The sequence below is a fragment of the Oncorhynchus keta genome, chromosome 30 (genome assembly GCF_023373465.1).
Source record: "Oncorhynchus keta strain PuntledgeMale-10-30-2019 chromosome 30, Oket_V2, whole genome shotgun sequence".
Classification (NCBI taxonomy): domain Eukaryota; kingdom Metazoa; phylum Chordata; class Actinopteri; order Salmoniformes; family Salmonidae; genus Oncorhynchus; species Oncorhynchus keta.
This window is the reverse complement of record NC_068450.1, coordinates 28,532,791-28,552,094: the sequence shown is the minus strand read 5'-3', so window position 1 is coordinate 28,552,094 and position 19,304 is coordinate 28,532,791. Positions and strand designations below refer to the sequence as shown.

General features: G+C 45.0%; 1 protein-coding gene across 1 annotated transcript in view; it reads left to right on the top strand.

The window, feature by feature from the left end:
* Positions 1 to 18,950, top strand: part of LOC118363951 (collagen alpha-1(XXIII) chain-like) — a 64,633-nt gene extending 45,683 nt beyond the window's left edge. Inside the window, exon 3 of the mRNA XM_052488105.1 lies at positions 18,687 to 18,950. Coding sequence (XP_052344065.1) covers positions 18,687 to 18,751 — 65 coding nt within the window. The 3' untranslated portion in view covers positions 18,752 to 18,950. The remainder of the gene's footprint in view (positions 1 to 18,686) is intronic.
* Positions 18,951 to 19,304: the final 354 nt, after the last annotated feature.

Below are 19,304 nucleotides of genomic sequence, written 5' to 3'. Positions count from 1 at the left end.
GTCAAGGATGGAGGTATTTAGGAAAGGTCAAGGACGGAGGTATTTAGGAAAAGTCAAGGATGGAGGTATTTAGGAAAAGTCAAGGATGGAGGTATTTAGGAAAGGTCAAGCACGGAGGTATTTAGGAAAAGTCAAGGATGGAGGTATTTAGGAAAAGTCAAGGATGGAGGTATTTAGGAAAAGTCAAGGATGGAGGTATTTAGGAAAAGTCAAGGATGGAGGTATTTAGGAAAAGTCAAGGATGGAGGTATTTAGGAAAGGTCAAGGACGGAGGTATTTAGGAAAAGTCAAGGATGGAGGTATTTAGGAAAAGTCAAGGATGGAGGTATTTAGGAAAGGTCAAGGATGGAGGGGGGCATGACTTAAAAATGGCAGAGTAATAAACTAAACAAATGAATGAGCAGTGAAAATGACTGCTTTAGCGGTTCTAGTGTTAAAGTGTATATTAAAACTCTGTGTCTATAAAATCCCTCTCCTCAGGCGCTCAGGGCAGATTAACCCTATGTGGTCTGGACACTGGAGTGGTGCAGTACAATAGTCTTATAATGTATCTGTAGTGTGTGTTTGTGTGTGTGTGTTTGTCTTTGGCACGTTAGTCATTTCAGGGGGATGGAAGAGGACTGAATTCATGTAGAATACACTGTGTGTCTGTGTCGCTGCTAGATTGGCCTTGTGTACAGCCTGTGTGTTTATCAGATGTTTGTGTGTAAACACTCCTACACTACAGATGTGAATCAAAGGAGAAATATGTCCTTCACTCTGTTTTAATAGCTGATTTATTAATACTCAGATTGGATATAAAAGTCGTTTGGCACAGCTGATCTTCCCACGTCTCGAGCCAGAGTGTAATGGACGTCATCAATGTTAATGTTTAGTAAATGTGTTTATTTCTCCCCTATTTTGATTTCTAAAGCACTGATCTAGCTAATGAAACGACTTCCCATAATGATGTTCTGTCTTTCACTATGTCTTAATGTGATTCACATTGTATCGGGGGGGTAAGTTATTAACTCACACATTTAACAAGTAGTTTATTTAACACAATACCAACAGATATTTTGGTCTAGATTCCTGTTTGAACTCAGATAGTCTCCTCTTTCAGTCTGTCTGCTCAGTGGAATGTCTGAAGACAGGACTATGGTAGTAGTAGTGATCTGTCTAAGGCATGCTGTCTGAAGTGTGTCTGTCACGACTTCCACCGAAGTCGGCTCCTCTCCTTGTTTGGGCTGCGTTCGGCGGTCGACGTCACCGGCCTTCTAGCCATCGCCACTCCATTTTTCATTGTTCCATTTGTTTTGTCTTGTTCCCCGCACACCTGGTTTACATTCCCTAATCACATTGTGTATATATATTCCTCTATTCCCCCCGTGTCCTTGTGTGGAATTGTTTTGTGTTACGTGTTTTATGTGACGCGCCAGGCTGGTGTTCCATGTTCCGTGTTGATTTCACGGAGTATGTTTACTTGGTAACTATAGCTTTTGTGATTGTTTTCACACTTTGCACTTTTGCCATTTTTGCTGGAGGTTTTGACGCAGTGGCGTCCGCCTGCTGTTTGCTGCTGCCTAAATAAAGTGTGCTCTTTAATAAACACTCTGCTCTCCTGCACCTGACTTCGCTACCAGTACGCACACCCGTGACAGGGTCATCCTCGCATCCTCGTACACATCTTTGTCTTTCTGCCCCTGTGCCCCACCCTTACCTCATCTCCCCCCCATGTCCCCTTACCCCAATCAATTAATACATCAATCAATCAAATTCACTAAGTGCCTATACAGAAACCCAGCCTAAAAGGAGTACATTTCAGTTAGTTTTCATAGCCGAGCATTCAGTGGTCGAGACAGCAGGTGCGGTAGAGAGAGAGAGAATTTAAATACTTTATTTGAATCCACAAATCGCAATACATAAAGAAGCATTCAAGCATTTCAAATGCCACACACACACAGTTTTATTTATTTATTTTACCTTTATTTAACCAGGCAAGTCAGTTAAGAACACATTCTTATTTTCAATGACGGCCTAGGATCAGTGGGTTAACTGCCTGTTCAGGGGCAGAAAGACAGATTTGTACCTTGTCAGCTCGGGGGTTTGAACTTGCAACCTTCCGGTTACTAACCACTAGGCTACCCTGCCGCCCCTGTGGCCCTGGTCCCTGGGTTAGATGTGAGTTCGCTTTATTGAGAAGATGAGAAATGTCAGCCATCTTTCCTCCCTCAAAACGTGTGTGCGTGTGTGCGTGTGTGTGTGTGTGTGTGTGTGTGTGTGTGTGTGTGTGTGTGTGTTTTTAAATGAGGGAAACACTAACTGTGGTCTGACATGGAAGACAGGTGATGAATAGAAACATGTGGTTCCTGTGGACTCAGTTAATCAATATAATACTGCAGCTCCACAATCAATCTTCCTTTATGGACCATCTTTCTGTCTGTAAGGAAAATAACTAAATGAATAATGCCTGTCTATTAATCTAATGATCACAGTCACCAGGTCCTCTTCCATTGCCCTGCTCTTTGCTGGATGTAGAGTGATCGCACATGTGTGTTGTGTGTGTATGTGTTTGTGAGAGAGTGTGTGTGCATGTGAGTTGAGTCATAACTGGGATATGATGCTAAGCTAATATAACAGCGCTGACCTCTGAGTCTGGTCCCTGAGTGACTGTTCTGTACCAGGAATGGAAACATCACTCCCCCACTGCCTTCAGTAGAGTGAGCCCAACACAAAGCCAGTTTCCTGCCCCCTAATTGATTCAACCATACCTAGAACGGAAACTGTGACCCGCCCACACATGAGCAAGGATGTCCATGTTGGCTTCTTGGTATTGACCCAAGTGAAGTACTGTACATGTTTACCTGTAAGTGGAACAAAGAAACACACATTCATCCATTCAATATCACTACATCTCTCTTCTCTTTGAGTAGACACACTATTCGAGATGTCGAGGTTTTGTAGATCAGACGAGAGTGTGAGAAAGATGATCCACCAATGTTACTGATGGAGAAATGGATTTGTTTTACATAATAGTATTAGCAGAGGTTGGCCTGAATGTATGCCAGGTATTTACTAGGTTCTAGCTGCTTCATGCTGGTCTGGTAGACAGCTGTGGTGCACTGGAGACATCTCGATCGTAACTTTTTTCTCCTGCACTTACTGTATCCACACACACACACACACACACACACACACACACACACACACACACACACACACACACACACACACACACACACACACACACACACACACACACACACACACACACACACACACACACGCGCGCGCGCGCTCTCCATACATAAACTAAATACTTCATGCTCTGCATTATGGTCAACATTTTCTCCATACACTATACCTGTGACATGGACCTCTGACTTGGAAATTCACTTTCTGCTTTATTGGGGAATAAAAAAAGTGAATCAAAATAGTCTCCTTCACAGTATTCTACTACCCCCCCCAAACTTGGGACTCACAGGTCACTCAGTGATAGATCAGTGATAGATCAGTGATAGATTAGTCATGAGTGGTGGCTTTGATCTATTCTTCTTCACTCCATCTTCATTTAGCCCATGCTGGGGAGGGTTGCCTGAGCTGGCTGCTGATAAGGAACCCTGGGGGGGGCTATAGGGGTCAGGGGTCATGTCAGAGGTCAGGTGTGAGGAACATGAAGAGAGCCTAGGTCACAGCACAGATGGTGTTAGGTGGGGTAATAGGAGAAGATGTCTGGTCTGGTCTGGTCCAGGCCTGTGCATGGGAACTAGGGCTGACCCCATTTAGTCAACTGGTCGATTGTTTGGTCGGTAGGCTGTTGGTCGACCAAGATTTTTTGTTTATTGTTTTGCAGAGCGTACAACCTAGGCTACACTTGAGAAAAACCTTTTGGTTTATTTCATTCCATTTACAAGTTGTCCATTTATTCATAGTTTTTTGTTTGGAGAGCTCATCTTGTGTAAGGACACGCACCTGATGACACATGAAGTAGGCCGAGGCTACCTGGCCTGCTTGTAAATGTTGGTCTATGAATGTTCCCATTTGGGGATCTGATACCATTTCTGATGAGTGAAACCACTCAACACCACTGTGGAGCTTCTCAAAGTCATTTTTTCTTTGCCTCAAACAGCAAGTAAACCAAGTCTATTTTTACATCCATCTCTCCCTTTCGATATCCACTCAGCATGAAAGGGGGAAAGATGCTCTGATCCGGTGGAAACATCATATACCTGATTACTTCTTTTCCCAAATATCTGTGCCTGTCTTTCCGGAGCTCACTGGTGTGGGAAACTCTGAGGTCCCCGAATATTTTGTACAATGTTGCATGTTTGCGGCAGGACCAAGTTAATAGTTGATACAATGTTTCAAGTTTCTTGCAGAAAGGCCATGTGTAGCCAATGTGATTTATAGGATATTTATCTTCATCAGGATATTTTCTACCTGTGGGCTGCGATGTTTTTGTTTGTTGGCTTTATGTAGGCTTTTTTTACATATTGGCAATGGCAATAAAAGTTACTTTTAGATTTGTATCATTTTCATTCAGGTAGACTTTTGATTAACCTCATGAAATTGATTTTGAGATATGAATACGTTATTGTAAATTAAAGTGTTCCATGTGAATGTGCATATGAAAACCTTGGCAGGAGTGTAATGGCAGAAGACCTGCAGCTGAGGGCAGCAGGAGGAGGAGGCTGGCTTCCTCTTTAGTCATTTGTTTGTGTCTTAATGTTTAATCACAGTGCTTAAAGCATCAGACAAGCTCAGTAGCCTACATATAGTTGATTTTATTCAAATGCAAGGTGTGTCTATAATTATTTATTCACATTGTTTAAACAGACGACTCTTGGCCGATCAAGATTGGTTTTAGTCGGAGAAAGACCTAATGGGAACAAAGAGGATGAATACTAAAACTCTTCAGTTAAAAATGGTTATGCTAAAATTGTCACGGGCGTCGTTAGGAGTGGACCAAGGTGCAGCGTGGTGGGCGTGCATATGACTTTTTATTAGAATGTCGCCAACAAAAACAATACAAACCGTGACGCTTAACAGGGTTATGATGCCTCTAACAAAGTTAACGACCCACCCTGAAAGTAGGGAAAAAAGGGCTACCTAAGTATAATTCCCAATCAGAGACAATGATAGACAGCTGTCCCTGATTGAGAACCATACCTGGCCAAAACATAGAAATAAAGAAACATAGAAAACAAAACATAGAATTGCCACCCAAATCACACCCTGACCAAACCAAAATAGAGACATAAAAAGGCTTTCTCAGGTCAGGGCGTTGAAAACTGTGTTGCCACGGTAATTAAGGAGATTTGGCATGCTGGTCATTCATCTCTCACGATGTTAGGGAGAGAAAAAGTCACCACTGGATTGACAAAGGTGTACGTTTAGTGACTTGTATATTTAGAATGAAATGAACACTAACATAGTGATTAGATTGGATTTTAATTTGTGTAATATGCATTTCTGACATAGTGTAGATTTACAGTAATGTGGAACTGTATTATGGTGTGGGTTTACAATAATGTGGAGCTGTATTATGGTGTAGGTTTACAGTAATGTGGAACTGTATTATGGTGTATGTTTACAGTAATGTGGAACTGTATTATGGTGTAAGCTTACAGTAACTTGGAGCTGTGTTATGGTGTAGGTTTACAGTCATGTGGAGCTGTGTTATGGTGTCAGTATACAGTCATGTGGAGCTGTGTTATGGTGTAAGATTATGGTAATGTGGAACTGTGTTATGGTGTAGATTTACAGTAATGTGTAACTGTGTTATGGTGTAGGCTTACAGTAATGTGAAGCTGTGTTATGGTGTAGACTTACAGTAATGTGGAATTGATTAAGAGTTGGGAAGGGTGGCAGGTGTGATTGATTAGTGTGTGTGTGTGTGTGTGTGTGTGTGTGTGTGTGTGTGTGTGTGTGTGTGTGTGTGTGTGTGTGTGTGTGTGTGTGTGTGTGTGTGTGTGTGTGTGTGTGTGTGTGTGTGTGTGTGTGCGTGCATGCACATGTGTGCATATTTTTATTTGAACTGGGGCATAGGGTCAACTGTGAGCATGGTTCGTGGCTGACCTTTATATTTAGGTCCTGTGGCCCCTGGGGGTCAGATCGTGAAATTAGTCCCTGATGTCTCAATGGGGGCTCTGGTTAACAGTCTACTGTTGCTCTGCTGGTGTGAACTGGAATAATGAACACAGTGAAAGCATTATATTATATTATCAGCTTGATAACAGAGTTAAACTCTGGAAGTAAGGGGAAACAAGGCAACAAGACTGCGTTTGTTAGACGGTATTTAGTCTTTGTGTCAGTTAAGTGTTGGTGTGTCTCTGTGTGTGTGTGTGTGTGTGTGTGTGTGTGTGTCTGTGCATCTGTATGTGTGTGTCTGTGTGTGTTTGTGCACGTGTCTTTACTTTGTGTGCGCGTTTCTCTCTGCGTGTGTCTGTGTGTGTTATAGTCCTAATTACTTCCTGTCCCAGTTCCTCGTATCCAGACGGGCATTTCCTTTATGGCAGGAAATGCTGCAAGGCATTAGAGATAAGGCTGATTTGCATAAAAATGGCCGTGCGCAGAGAGAGGGTTATAGAGGGATAACTGGAGACAGGACCAGAGAGAGTAGAGTCAGAGACACTTCCTGCTCTAGAGGATGGATGCCTTAGGCCTGTGACTGTTGTGGAGATACCGTGTTGTTTATCTTCATCAGAATCCTTTCATTCATTTGATGTCCCAAGTAGAGTTCACATGGACGGAGCACTACTAGTCACTGAGCATGCAGTATCCAAATCTGCTGATTCATAGCAGTAAGTGAAGGTGAACTTGCCTCTCAGGGTTTTGTGTCTCTATCATCAGACACAGTTAACTATTAAACTACTACATTACTTTGAAATGGTAACAGCCTTTCTGAACATAAAGACTAAATAAAAACGTTGAAACATCAAGCTAAAAGGAGGATGAGACTAAGTTAGCATTTTGATTCAGTTCGCTGGTAAGTGGTATTTTGACCATAACGAGCTGTTGTCACCCTGTGTTACCCCAACAATCACAGGCAATGAAACCAACCTATTATTAGCATAGGTTCTCTTTCCACAGCCTGGTAATGTTTAAAGGAAGACTTAGCCTGTTTATGGTAACGTTAAGTGTGGTTATTGTGTCAAACAAGACATGTTTTAGTGACTGTGGAGATGTCTATGTGTGGTAGGAACGCAGAGCTAGTGCTTTGTCTAAGTGAGGACATACCTGGACTGGAGTTTGTATGTGTACATGTGTAACAGTATAATTTTAAACCGTCCCCTCGCCCATACCCGGGCGCGAAAAAGGGACCTTCTGCACACAACGACAACAGTCACCCTCGAAGCATCGTTACCCATCGCTCCACAAAAGCCGCGGCTCTTGCAGAGCAAGGGGAACTAGTACTTCAAGGTCTCAGAGCAAGTGACGTAACCGATTGAAACGCTATTTAGCGCACACCGCTAACTAAGCTAGCCGTTTCACATCCGTTACACATGTCTGTGTCACTTAAAAAACATGTATTAACTTAATTGTCATGTAGATTAACTTGACCTAATAGTGGGAGTGTTTTCTAATGATTATAAGTGATTGTTTAGCTAACTTTGTCTGTTAAACTTTCTACATCTCCTCATTCCAACTGTGGTCTGATGCTGGGTGTAGAGTGATGCTGGAGCAGCTATCCTCTAGATGCACGTGGGTGTAGAGTGATGCTGGAGCAGCTGTCCGCTAGATGTGCATGGGTGTAGAGTGATGCTGGAGCAGCTGTCCGCTAGATGTGCGTGGGTGTAGAATGATGCTGGAGCAGCTGTCCGCTAGATGTGCGTGGGTGTAGAATGATGCTGGAGCAGCTGTCCGCTAGATGTGCGTGGGTGTAGAATGATGCTGGAGCAGCTATCCTCTAGATCAGATCAAAATCAAATTTTATTTGTCACATACACATGGTTAGCAGATGTTAATGCAAGTGTAGCGAAATGCTTGTGCTTCTAGTTCCGACAATGCAGTAATAACCAACAAGTAATCTAACGAACAATTCCAAAACTACTGTCTTATACACAGTGTAAGGGGATAAAGAATATGTACATAAGGATATATGAATGAGTGATGGTACAGGGCAGCATACAGTAGATGGTATCGAGTACAGTATATACATATGAGATGAGTATGTAAACAAAGTGGCATAGTTAAAGTGGCTAGTGATACATGTATTACATAAGGATGCAGTCGATGATATAGAGTACAGTATATACGTATGCATATGAGATGAATAATGTAGGGTAAGTAACATTATATAAGGTAGCATTGTTTAAAGTGGCTAGTGATATATTTACATCATTTCCCATCAATTCCCATTATTAAAGTGGCTGGAGTTGAGTCAGTGTCAGTGTGTTGGCAGCAGCCACTCAATGTTAGTGGTGGCTGTTTAACAGTCTGATGGCCTTGAGATAGAAGCTGCTTTTCAGTCTCTCGGTCCCAGCTTTGATGCACCTGTACTGACCTCGCCTTCTGGATGATAGCGGGGTGAACAGGCAGTGGCTCGGGTGGTTGATGTCCTTGATGATCTTTATGGCCTTCCTGTAACATCGGGTGGTGTAGGTGTCCTGGAGGGCAGGTAGTTTGCCCCCGGTGATGCATTGTGCAGACCTCACTACCCTCTGGAGAGCCTTACGGTTGAGGGCGGAGAAGTTGCCGTACCAGGCGGTGATACAGCCCGCCAGGATGCTCTCGATTGTGTATCTGTAGAAGTTTGTGAGTGCTTTTGGTGACGAGCCAAATTTCTTCAGCCTCCTGAGGTTGAAGAGGCTGTCTGTGTGAGTGGACAAATTCAGTTTGTCTGTGGTCCTTCTGTAGCTCAGTTGGTAGAGCATGGCGCTTGTAACGCCAGGGTAGTGGGTTCGATTCCCGGGACCACCCATACGTAGAATGTATGCACACATGACTGTAAGTCGCTTTGGATAAAAGCGTCTGCTAAATGGCATATATATATATATGTCTGTGATGTATGCCGAGGAACTTAAAACTTGCTACCCTCTCCACTACTGTTCCATCAATGTGGTTAGGGGGGTGTTCCCTCTGCTGTTTCCTGAAGTCCACAATCATCTCCTTAGTTTTGTTGATGTTGAGTGTGAGGTTATTTTCCTGACACCACACTCCGAGGGCCCTCACCTCCTCCCTGTAGGCCGTCTCGTCGTTGTTGGTAATCAAGCTGTTGACACTGTTGTGTCGTCCGCAAACTTGATGATTGAGTTGGAGGCGTGCGTGGCCACGCAGTCGTGGGTGAACAGGGAGTACAGGAGAGGGCTCAGAACGCACCCTTGTGGGGCCCCAGTGTTGAGGATCGATCAGCGGGGAGGAGATGTTGTTGCCTACCCTCACCACCTGGGGGCGGCCCGTCAGGAAGTCCAGTACCCAGTTGCACAGGGCGGGGTCGAGACCCAGGGTCTCGAGCTTGATGACGAGCTTGCAGGGTACTATGGTGTTGAATGCCGAGCTGTAGTCGATGAACAGCATTCTCGCATAGGTATTCCTCTTGTCCAGATAGGGCAGTGTGCAGTGTGGTTGAGATTGCATCGTCTGTGGACCTATTTGGGCGGTAAGCAAATTGGAGTGGGTCTAGGGTGTCATGTAGGGTGGAGGTGATATGGTCCTTGACTAGTCTCTCAAAGCACTTCATGATGACGGAAGTGAGTGCTACGGGGCGGTAGTCGTTTAGCTCAGTTACCTTAGCTTTCTTGGGAACAGGAACAATGGTGGCCCTCTTGAAGCATGTGGGAACAGCAGACTGGTATAGGGATTGATTGAATATGTCCGTAAACACACCGGCCAGCTGGTCTGCGCATGCTCTGAGGGCGCGGTTGGGGATGCCGTCTGGGCCTGCAGCCTTGCGAGGGTTAACACGTTTAAATGTCTTACTCACCTCGGCTGCAGTGAAGGAGAGACTGCATGTTTTCGTTGCAGGCCGTGTCAGTGGCACTGTATTGTCCTCAAAGCGGGCAAAAAAGTGATTTAGTCTGCCTGGGAGCAAGACATCCTGGTCCGTGACTGGGCTGGATTTCTTCTTGTAGTCCGTGATTGACTGTAGAACCTGCCACATGCCTCTTGTGTCTGAGCCGTTGAATTGAGATTCTTCTTTGTCTCTGTACTGACGCTTAGCTTGTTTGATAGCCTTGCGGAGGGAATAGCTGCACTGTTTGTATTCGGTCATGTTACCAGACACCTTGCCCTGATTAAAAGCAGTGGTTCGCACATTCAATTTCACGCGAATGCTGCCATCAATCCACAGTTTCTGGTTAGGGAATGTTTTAATCGTTGCTATGGGAACGACATCTTCAACGCACGTTCTAATGAACTCGCACACCGAATCAGCGTATTCGTCAATATTGTTATCTGACGCAATACGAAACATATCCCGGATCCATTCCGTTGTCCTGTTTGAAAGGCAGAACACAGGATCCGCGTTGCGAAAAACATATTCTTGGTAGTACTGATGATGCTGGAGCAGCTATCCACTAGATGTGTGTGTGTGTGTGTGTGTGTGTGTGTGTGTGTGTGTGTGTGTGTGTGTGTGTGTGTGTGTGTGTGTGTGTGTGTGTGTGTGTGTGTGTGTGTGTGTGTGTGTGTGTGTGTGTAGAATGATGCTGGAGCAGCTATCCACTAGATTTGCATGTGGAGCGCTATAGGCTAAAAATAGTTTAATTGGTGGACTTTCTTTTGTACGATGCACATTTTTATGACTTGCTAGTAAATAAATAAAAAAGGTTGGATGTGTCTGAAATCTCATTCATTATTCAACAGCAGTCAAAAAGGTTGTTCTGGCTCTGAGGCCTATAATGTGCTAATGTTGTGTCAAATGGACAATGCACCAATCCTCTCCAACCTGGCATGGTATAGTTTGATACAGAATATTTTCTTAATTTATAGAGTAATCAACACTGATCAGGCCCGATCCTTGCCGATATGCTGCCCTAAGCGAAACCCCAAAAAATGTACCTCCTCTTATCCCCGCGAAGTAGAATAGTAGTAGAGGCTATACAATGTCGGTTGTTAATCCCTGTCATTTGGTTACTTTAATTTATTTTAATTCATGTCGGCTATTAATTACAGTCATTTACCTTTCTCATTCTCGGAGTAGAAATGTTGTTTGAAGAGTTCTCAACCTGCTACACTTGTGAGAAACAAGTTTGGTGAATTTCATACCATAATTTAAGCACCCCGTAGTGCCGGAAGACGTGTGTCTGTAGGGCTGTAGGAAGACCGGGCAAGAGATGACAGCGACCAGGATCGTGGTGTTACCCTGTGAAGGTGGAAGATCGGTTATAAAATCCACCGACAGGTGCGACCACGGCCGTTGTGGAACGGCTAATGGTTGTAACTTACCTCTGGTCAGGTGTCTAGGAGCCTTGCACAGGGCGCACACTGAGCAGGAGGAAACATAAACCCTTACATCTCTTTCTAAAGTCGGCCACCCGTACTTCCCACCAAGACAGCACACCGATCCCAGGATGACCAGAGGGTGACGTGTGGGCCCAATAGATCAGCCGATCGCGGACAGCAGACGGAACGTACAGACGCCCAGCTGGACACTGAGGGGGAGCGGGCTCTGCACGTGACGCCCGCTCAATGTCCGCATCCAGCTCCCACACTACCGACACCACCAAACAAGAGGCAGGGAGTACGGGAGTGGGATCCATGGACCGCTCCTCTGTGTCATACAGCCGGGACAGTGCGTCTGCCTTAACGTTCTGGGAGTCTGGTCTGTAAGAGAGGGTAAACACAAAATGAGTGAAAAACATGGCCCACCTTGCCTGACGAGGATTCATTCTCCTCGCCTCGCCGCCCGGCTGTACTCCAGATTGCGGTGGTCAGTCCAGATGAGAAAGGGGTGTTTAGCCCACTCAAGCCAATGTCTCCACACCTACAAAAGCTTAAACGGCAGCCAACAGCTCCCGATCCCCACATCATAGTTTCGCTCCGCCGGGCTGAGTTTCTTAGAGAAGAAAGCACAGGGGCGGAGTTTCGGTGGCGTACCCGAGCGCTGAGAGAGCACAGCTCCTATCCCAGCCTCGGAGGCATCCACCTCCACTATGAAGACCAAAGAGGGATCCGGATGCGCCAACACAGGAGCCGAGGTAAACAGCCTTCAAGTGCCTAAAAAACCTTTCCGCCCCAGCTGACCACTGCAAGCGCACCAGGCCCCCTTCATAAGTGAGGTAATGGGAGCAGCCACCTGACCAAAACCCCGAATAAACCTCTGGTCGTAGTTGGCACACCCTAATAATCACTGCACTTCCTTCACAGTGGTGGGAGTCGGCCAATTACGTACGGCTGCAATGCGGTCACTCTCCATCTTCACTCCTGACTTGGAAATGGGATGCCCTAGGAAGGAGACGGACTGTTGAAAGAACAAGCATTTCTCAGCCTTGACATGCAGGTCATGCTCCAGCAGGCGACCAAGCAACTTGCGCACCAGGGAGAAATGCTCGGCGCATGTAGCGGAGGATGTAGCGGAGAATGTCATCAATATACACCACTACACCCTGCCCGTGCAGATCCCTGAAAATCTCATCTACAAAGCATTGGAAGACTGATGGAGCATTCATCAACCCGTACTGCATGACGAGGTACTCATAATGCCCTGAGGTGGTACTAAATGCCGTCTTATATCCCTCTTGGATACGCACCCGGTTATACGCACTCCTGAGATGCAGTTTAGTGAAGAAGCACGCCCCGTGCATTGACTCAATCACCGTGGCGATAAGAGGTAGCGGGTAACTGTACCTCACCATGATTTAATATAGACCTCAGGAAAAGCGACAGACACAACTAATTGTGCGACAGAGGGCGCAAGAGCGCCCTGCCTGCTGCCTCGATTGCCAGAGGAACCAACCCGGCACCGACCAGCAGTATGCCTTCTGCGGCCACAGATGGTGCACATGCGGGAACCCCCTCCGGTCTCCCTGCGCACCGTCCCTCTCAGCTCCATGGGTATCGGAGAGGGGGTGCGGGAGGATGGAACCACTAGACCCAGATCTGGACGTCCACAAGTAGCCAGCATGTTGTCCAGCCGGATGGACAGGTCCACCAGCTGGTTGAAGGTGAGGGTGGCCAGCTCCTGACGGACGTCCTCGTGTAGACTGCAGTGGTAATGGTCGATCAGGGCCCTGTTGTTCCATCCCGCACTGGCAGCCAGGGTCCTAAACTCCATAGCAAACTTCTGCGCACTCCTCGTCTCCTGCCTCAGATGGTAGAGATGCTCACCCGCCACTCTGCCCTTGGGTGGGTGGTCGAAAACCAAATGAACTCCTCCTCAAAATGGTCCAACGCTGCATCCTCCCCTCCACACACGGCGCTGGCCCACACCAGTGCTTTCCCGGTGAGGCACGAGACGAGGGCAAAAGCCTTCTCGTGGTCTGATGGAGCTGGTTGGACCGTGGCCAGATAAAGGTTTTATTGGCGGAGGAAACCCTGGCAGTTGGCAGCACTTCCGTCGTACCCCCGTGGCATGGATAGACAGATCCCACTGGCTTCAGGTGGTCAAGGAGCGCCCAGGATAGACCCTGTTTGTGCTGGTGGAGGGACTGGAAGAAATCCCTCTCTCTCCCAGCGGTCCATATTCTGGACAACGCGATCCATGGCGATGCTCAGACGGTAAAGCTTCTCCGTATACTCCTGGACGTGTTCCTCCACCTCCGTTCAGGGTATTTTCTCCTGCTGACTTCGTATTGGGGTCAGAGATTCTGTCACGTTGTGCATGTAGGTGGCAGGGAAGTCAAGTGCAGGAGAATTCATCTTGGTATAAATGGAGTATTTTAAAAACTCAAAACACAAACTCCAAAACCAAAGTCCATAATAATATAAATGTGGCTACAAGAACCCGTCGACACCAATCCATAAAACATGAACATAATAATAAACAATCTCTGACAAGGACATGAGGGGAACAGAGGGTTAAATACACAACATATAATGAATGGGATTGGAACCAGGTGTGTAAGAGGACCAGACAAAACCAATGGAAAATGAAACATAGATCAATGATGGCTAGAAGACCGGTGACGTCAACCACCGAGCACCGCCCGAACAAGGAGAGGCATCGACTACAGCAGAAGTCGTGACATGCTGATTCTCTCTATAGTCCTATATGTCCATTCAGAAAGTTTCCTAAAGTAGCCTGGGTAACATCACCGGGGCAGCCAAACCAGAAAGAATATGACATATTACAACCTATGTGTTGTGATAATTGCGTTGTTTGCTCTATAACCTGTTGCCACAGTGATATATAGGCCTAATGCCGAGACAATAAGAAGACACAGTGGCAGAATAAACACCTTTGATTCATCACAAAACCAGAGAGCAACATCTGTCCGGTGGAGTCCACACAGCATGTTGCATGTAACAAACAGTTACATGAGCTACAGCATCATCAAGCAAGGTAATGTTTCTGACATTTTCGGACTACTCAACAACTATTGATTTAGAGTTAGTGTAAATCGCAAAGACAACAGGAGCTGCCTCCACTATTCCAGCACCATTTCAACTTCAACATTTCAGCATCATCAAATCACCTCTGCTTAGTCTAATACAGTGACCCCTAAAATACACTAAATTCAATTTAGTCCAATCAACGTAAGCTAAATATGATGTGTCTGTCCATGGTACTGATTTCTGTATGTGTGCGTGTGTGCGCGCGTTGAAAAGTAGAAGTAGAAAAAGTAGAAAAAACATGTTGACCTACCCTACTTGTAGAGAAACGCCAAAGCCATTCTGTTTCTGTTTCCTGTTTCGTTCCTGTTTTGTTCGGTTGGAGGCTTTCTCCTGTGAGATACAGCCTTTTGCAAATTGAAGGACATTTATGAAACACGGAGAGGTGAAAGATAAATAATTGTGTATGTTTGTTTGATCATTTTGGGGTAAAGTATGGCTTCCCTTGGCATCCATGAATACACACCACTGTGCCAATGCCAATGCCATCGAATGACCGCAGCAGCAGGATTTATAACTTGCAAGTATTTTGGGAAAAGTGGGAGAAAACCCATCAGACTTCATTTTGTATGGTTTTATGTGTCAAAATAGGATCTGTATTTCATTTTTTTATATACAGCAAAGCAAACAGGCAAGGACAAGGTGAGGCATATATCTTTATTTTGACTCCATAAATGTTGTTGATATATACAGAGAAGATTTGGCCCGAGAATTGAACCCTGTGGTACCCCAATAGAGACTGTCAGAGGTCCGGACAACAGGCCCTCGATTTGACACACTGAACTCTATCTGAGAAGTAGTTGGTGAACCAGACGAGGCAGTCATTTGAGAAACCAAGGCTGTTGAGTCTGCCGATAAGACTGAGGTGATTGACAGAGTTGAAAGCCTTGGCCGGGTCGATGAAGATGGCTGCAAAGTACTGTCTTTTATCGATGGTGGTTATGATATTGTTTAGTACCTTGAGCGAGGGCAGTCAGGTCTGGAGTGAACCAAGGGCTATACAGTTGAAGTCGGAAGTTTACATACACCTTAGCCAAATTTAAACTCAGTTTTTCACAATCTTTGACATTTAATACTAGTAAAGATTCCCTGTCTTAGGTCAGTTAGGATCACCACTTTATTTAAAGAATGTGAAATGTCAGAATAATAGTAGAGAGAATGATTTATTTCAGCTTTTATTTCTTTCATCACATTCCCAGTGGGTCAGAAGTTTACATACACTCAATTATTTGGTAGCATTGCCTTTAAATTGTTCAACTTGGGTCAAATGTTTCAGGTAACCTTCTACAAGCTTCCCACAATAAGTTGGGTAAATTTTGGCCCATTCCTCCTGACAGAGCTGGTGTAACAGAGTCAGGTTTGTAGGCCTCCTTGCTCGTACACACTTTTTCAGTTCTGCCCACAAATCTATGGGATTGAGGTCAGGGCTTTGTGATGGCCACTCCAATACCTAGACTTAGTTGTCCTTATGCCATTTTGCCACAACTTTAGAAGTATGCTTGGGTTCATTGTCCATTTGGAAGACCCATATGCAACCAAGCTTTAACTTCTTGACTGATGTCTTGAGATGTTGCTTCAATATATCCACATAATTTCCCATCCTCATGATGCCATCTATTTTGTGAAGTGCACCAGTCCCTCCTGCAGCAAAGCACCCCCACAACATGATGCTGCGACCCTCATGCTTCATGGTTGGGATGGTGTTCTTCGGCTTGCAAGCCTCGCCCTTTTTCCTCCAAACATAATGATGGTCATTATGGCCAAACAGTTCTATTTTTGTTTCATCAGTCCAGAGGACATTTCTCCTAAAAGTACAATCTTTGCCCCCATGTGCAGTTGCAAACCGTAGTCTGGCTTTTTTGTGGCGGTTTTGGAGCAGTGGCTTCTTAATTGCTGAGCGGCCTTTCAGGTTATGTTTATATAGGACTCGTTTTACTATGGATATCACAAGGTCCTTTGCTGTTGTTCTGGGATTGATTTGCACTTTTCGCACTAAAGTACATTGATCTATAGGTGACAGAACGCGCCTCCTTCCTGAGCGGTATGACTGCTGCATGGTCCCATGGTGTTTATACTAACGTGGTACCTTCAGGTGTTTGGAAATTGCTCCCAAGGATGAACCAGACTTTTGAAGGTCTGCAATTTTTTTTCTGAGGTCTTGGCTGATTTCTTTTGATTTTCCCATGATGTTAAGCAAAGAGACACTAAGTTTGAAGGTAGGCCTTGAAATACCTTCAATTGACTCAAATGATGTCAATTAGCCTGTCAGAAGCTTCTAAAGCCATGACATCATTTTCTGGAATTTTCCAAGCTCTTTAAAGGCACAGTCAACTTAGTGTATGTAAACTTCCCACTGGACCCACTGGAATTGTGATACAGTGATTTTTTTCTGAAATAATCTGTCTCTAAACAATTGTTGGAAAAATTACTTGTGTCATGCACAAAGTAGATGTTCTAACCGACTTGCCAAAACAATAGTTTCTTAACAAGAAATTTGTGGAGTGGTTTGAAAACAAGTTTTAATGACTCCAACCTAAGTGTATGTTAACTTCCAACTTCAACTGTATCTGTTCTAAGTTCTACATTTTTTGAAAGGGGCATGCTTATTTGAGATGGTATGGAAATGACTTTTAAAGAATAACCAGGCATCCTCTACTGACAGGATGAGGTCAGTATCCTTCCAGGATACCCGGGCCAGGTCGATTAGAAAGCAGAAGTGTTTTAGGGAGCGTTTGACAGTGATGAGGGGTGGTGGTTTGTCCGCGGGCCCATAACGGATATAGGCAATGAGGCAGTGATTACTGAGATCCTGATTGAAAACAGCAGAGATGTATTTGGAGGGCAAGTTGGTCAGGATAATATCTATGAGGGTGCCCATGTTTACGGTTTTAGGGTTGTACCCGGTGGGTTCCTTGATAATTTGTGAGATTGAGGGCATCTAGCTTAGATTGTAGGACGGCCAGGGAGTTAATCATATCCCAGTTTAGGTCACCTAACAGAATGAACTCTGAAGATAGATGGGGGGCAATCAATTCACATATGGTGTCCAGGGCACAGCTGGGAGCGGAGGGGAGTTTATAACAGGTGGCAACAGTGAGGAACTTATTTCTGGAGAGATAATTTTTTAAAATTAGATGCTCAAACTGTTTGGGCATAGACCTGGAAAGTATGACAGAACTTTGCAGGCTATCTCTGCAGTAGATTGCAACTCCTCCCCCTTTGGCAGTTCTTTCTTGACGGAAAATTTTGTAATTGGGGATGGAAATCTCTCATTTTTGGTGTCCTTCCTAAGCCAGGATTCTGACACGGCAAGGACATCAGGGTTGGCGGAGTGTGCTAAAGCAGTGAGTAAAACAAACTTAAGGAGGAGGCTTCTAATGTTTAACTTGCATGAAACCAAGGCTTTTACAGTTACAGAAGTCAACAAATGAGAGCACCTGGGGACACACACGGCCTGGGTTAACCTCTACATCACCCGAGGAACAGAGGAGTAGGATGAGGGTACAGCTAAAGGCTATCAAAACTGGTCGTCTAGTGCGTTGGGTACAGAGAATAAAAGGAGCAGATTTCTGGGCGTGGTAGGATATATTCAGGGCATAATGTACAGACAGGGGCATGGTATGGTATGGGTACAGTGGAGGTAAACCTAGGCATTGAGTGATGATAAGAGAGGTTGCATCTCTGGAGGCACTAGTTATGCTAGGTGAAGTCACCGCATGTGTGGGAGGTGGGCCAAAAGAGGTATCTGAGGAATGTTGAGTGGGGCTAGGGGCTCTGCAGTAAAATAAAACAATGATAACTACCCTAAACAATAGTATACAAGGCATATTGACATTAGAGAGAGACATAAAGCGAGGCATAAAGCAATCACAGGTGTTGATTGGGAGAGCGAGCTAAGACAACAACGGGTAAGACAACAACAGCTAATCCACTAAGACAACAACAACAGGTAAAATGGCAATGAATGGGCAGAGAGGGTTGGTTAACAATACACGTGTGTAGTTAATGTTTCAACCCCTACAAAATGTCCATTAATTATAATCCACATAATAATTCACATTTCCTGTTGCTGCAGGATTATTTTCCTGCTGTAGCAAACTGGCTCAAATGAAGATCCTACATCTGTAGACTGCACATGATGATCTTGCATACCTTCAGTAAAACAGTCCCCTCCAGAATGACTGTACACTGGTGACTCTCTGAAGTATGTTTTCCAGTTCCTCTGGCTGTCTTCAGGTACATCTGGTTGGATAGCTCTGGCTCTGGTAAGAGCTGTTACTGATACCGTCTGGGGTCCAGTGGAACTTCGGACCCAAATTCCAGAATCATCTTTTTCTTCTTCTCCTGTCTTTGTAATGAAGCCATGGTCTTCAGAGTGAGTGTGTCTGTGTGTGCGTGAGTGTGTGTGCATGCATGCGCGCATGATCCTAGACTCGCTCTCTGTGTCTGTCACAGATTAGAATGTTGTAGGATGTACATTTATGACCAGTTAGCATTAAAGAGCTATCAAGGCCTGCAACATGCTGTTTTAGGTGGCGCGATACACACACCTCAACACCCGTTGCAGCTCGCTCGATGACTTTCACACATGTCCTACTATCACGTCAAACATGTCCTACTATCACGTCAAACATGTCCTACTATCACGTCCTACATGTCCTACTATCACGTCACATATGTCCTGCTATCACGTCCTACATGTCCTACTATCACGTCACATATGTCCTGCTATCACGTAAAACATGTCCTACTATCGCGTCAAACATGTCCTACTATCGCGTCAAACATGTCCTAATACCATGTAAAACATGTCCTACTGTCGCGTCAAACATGTC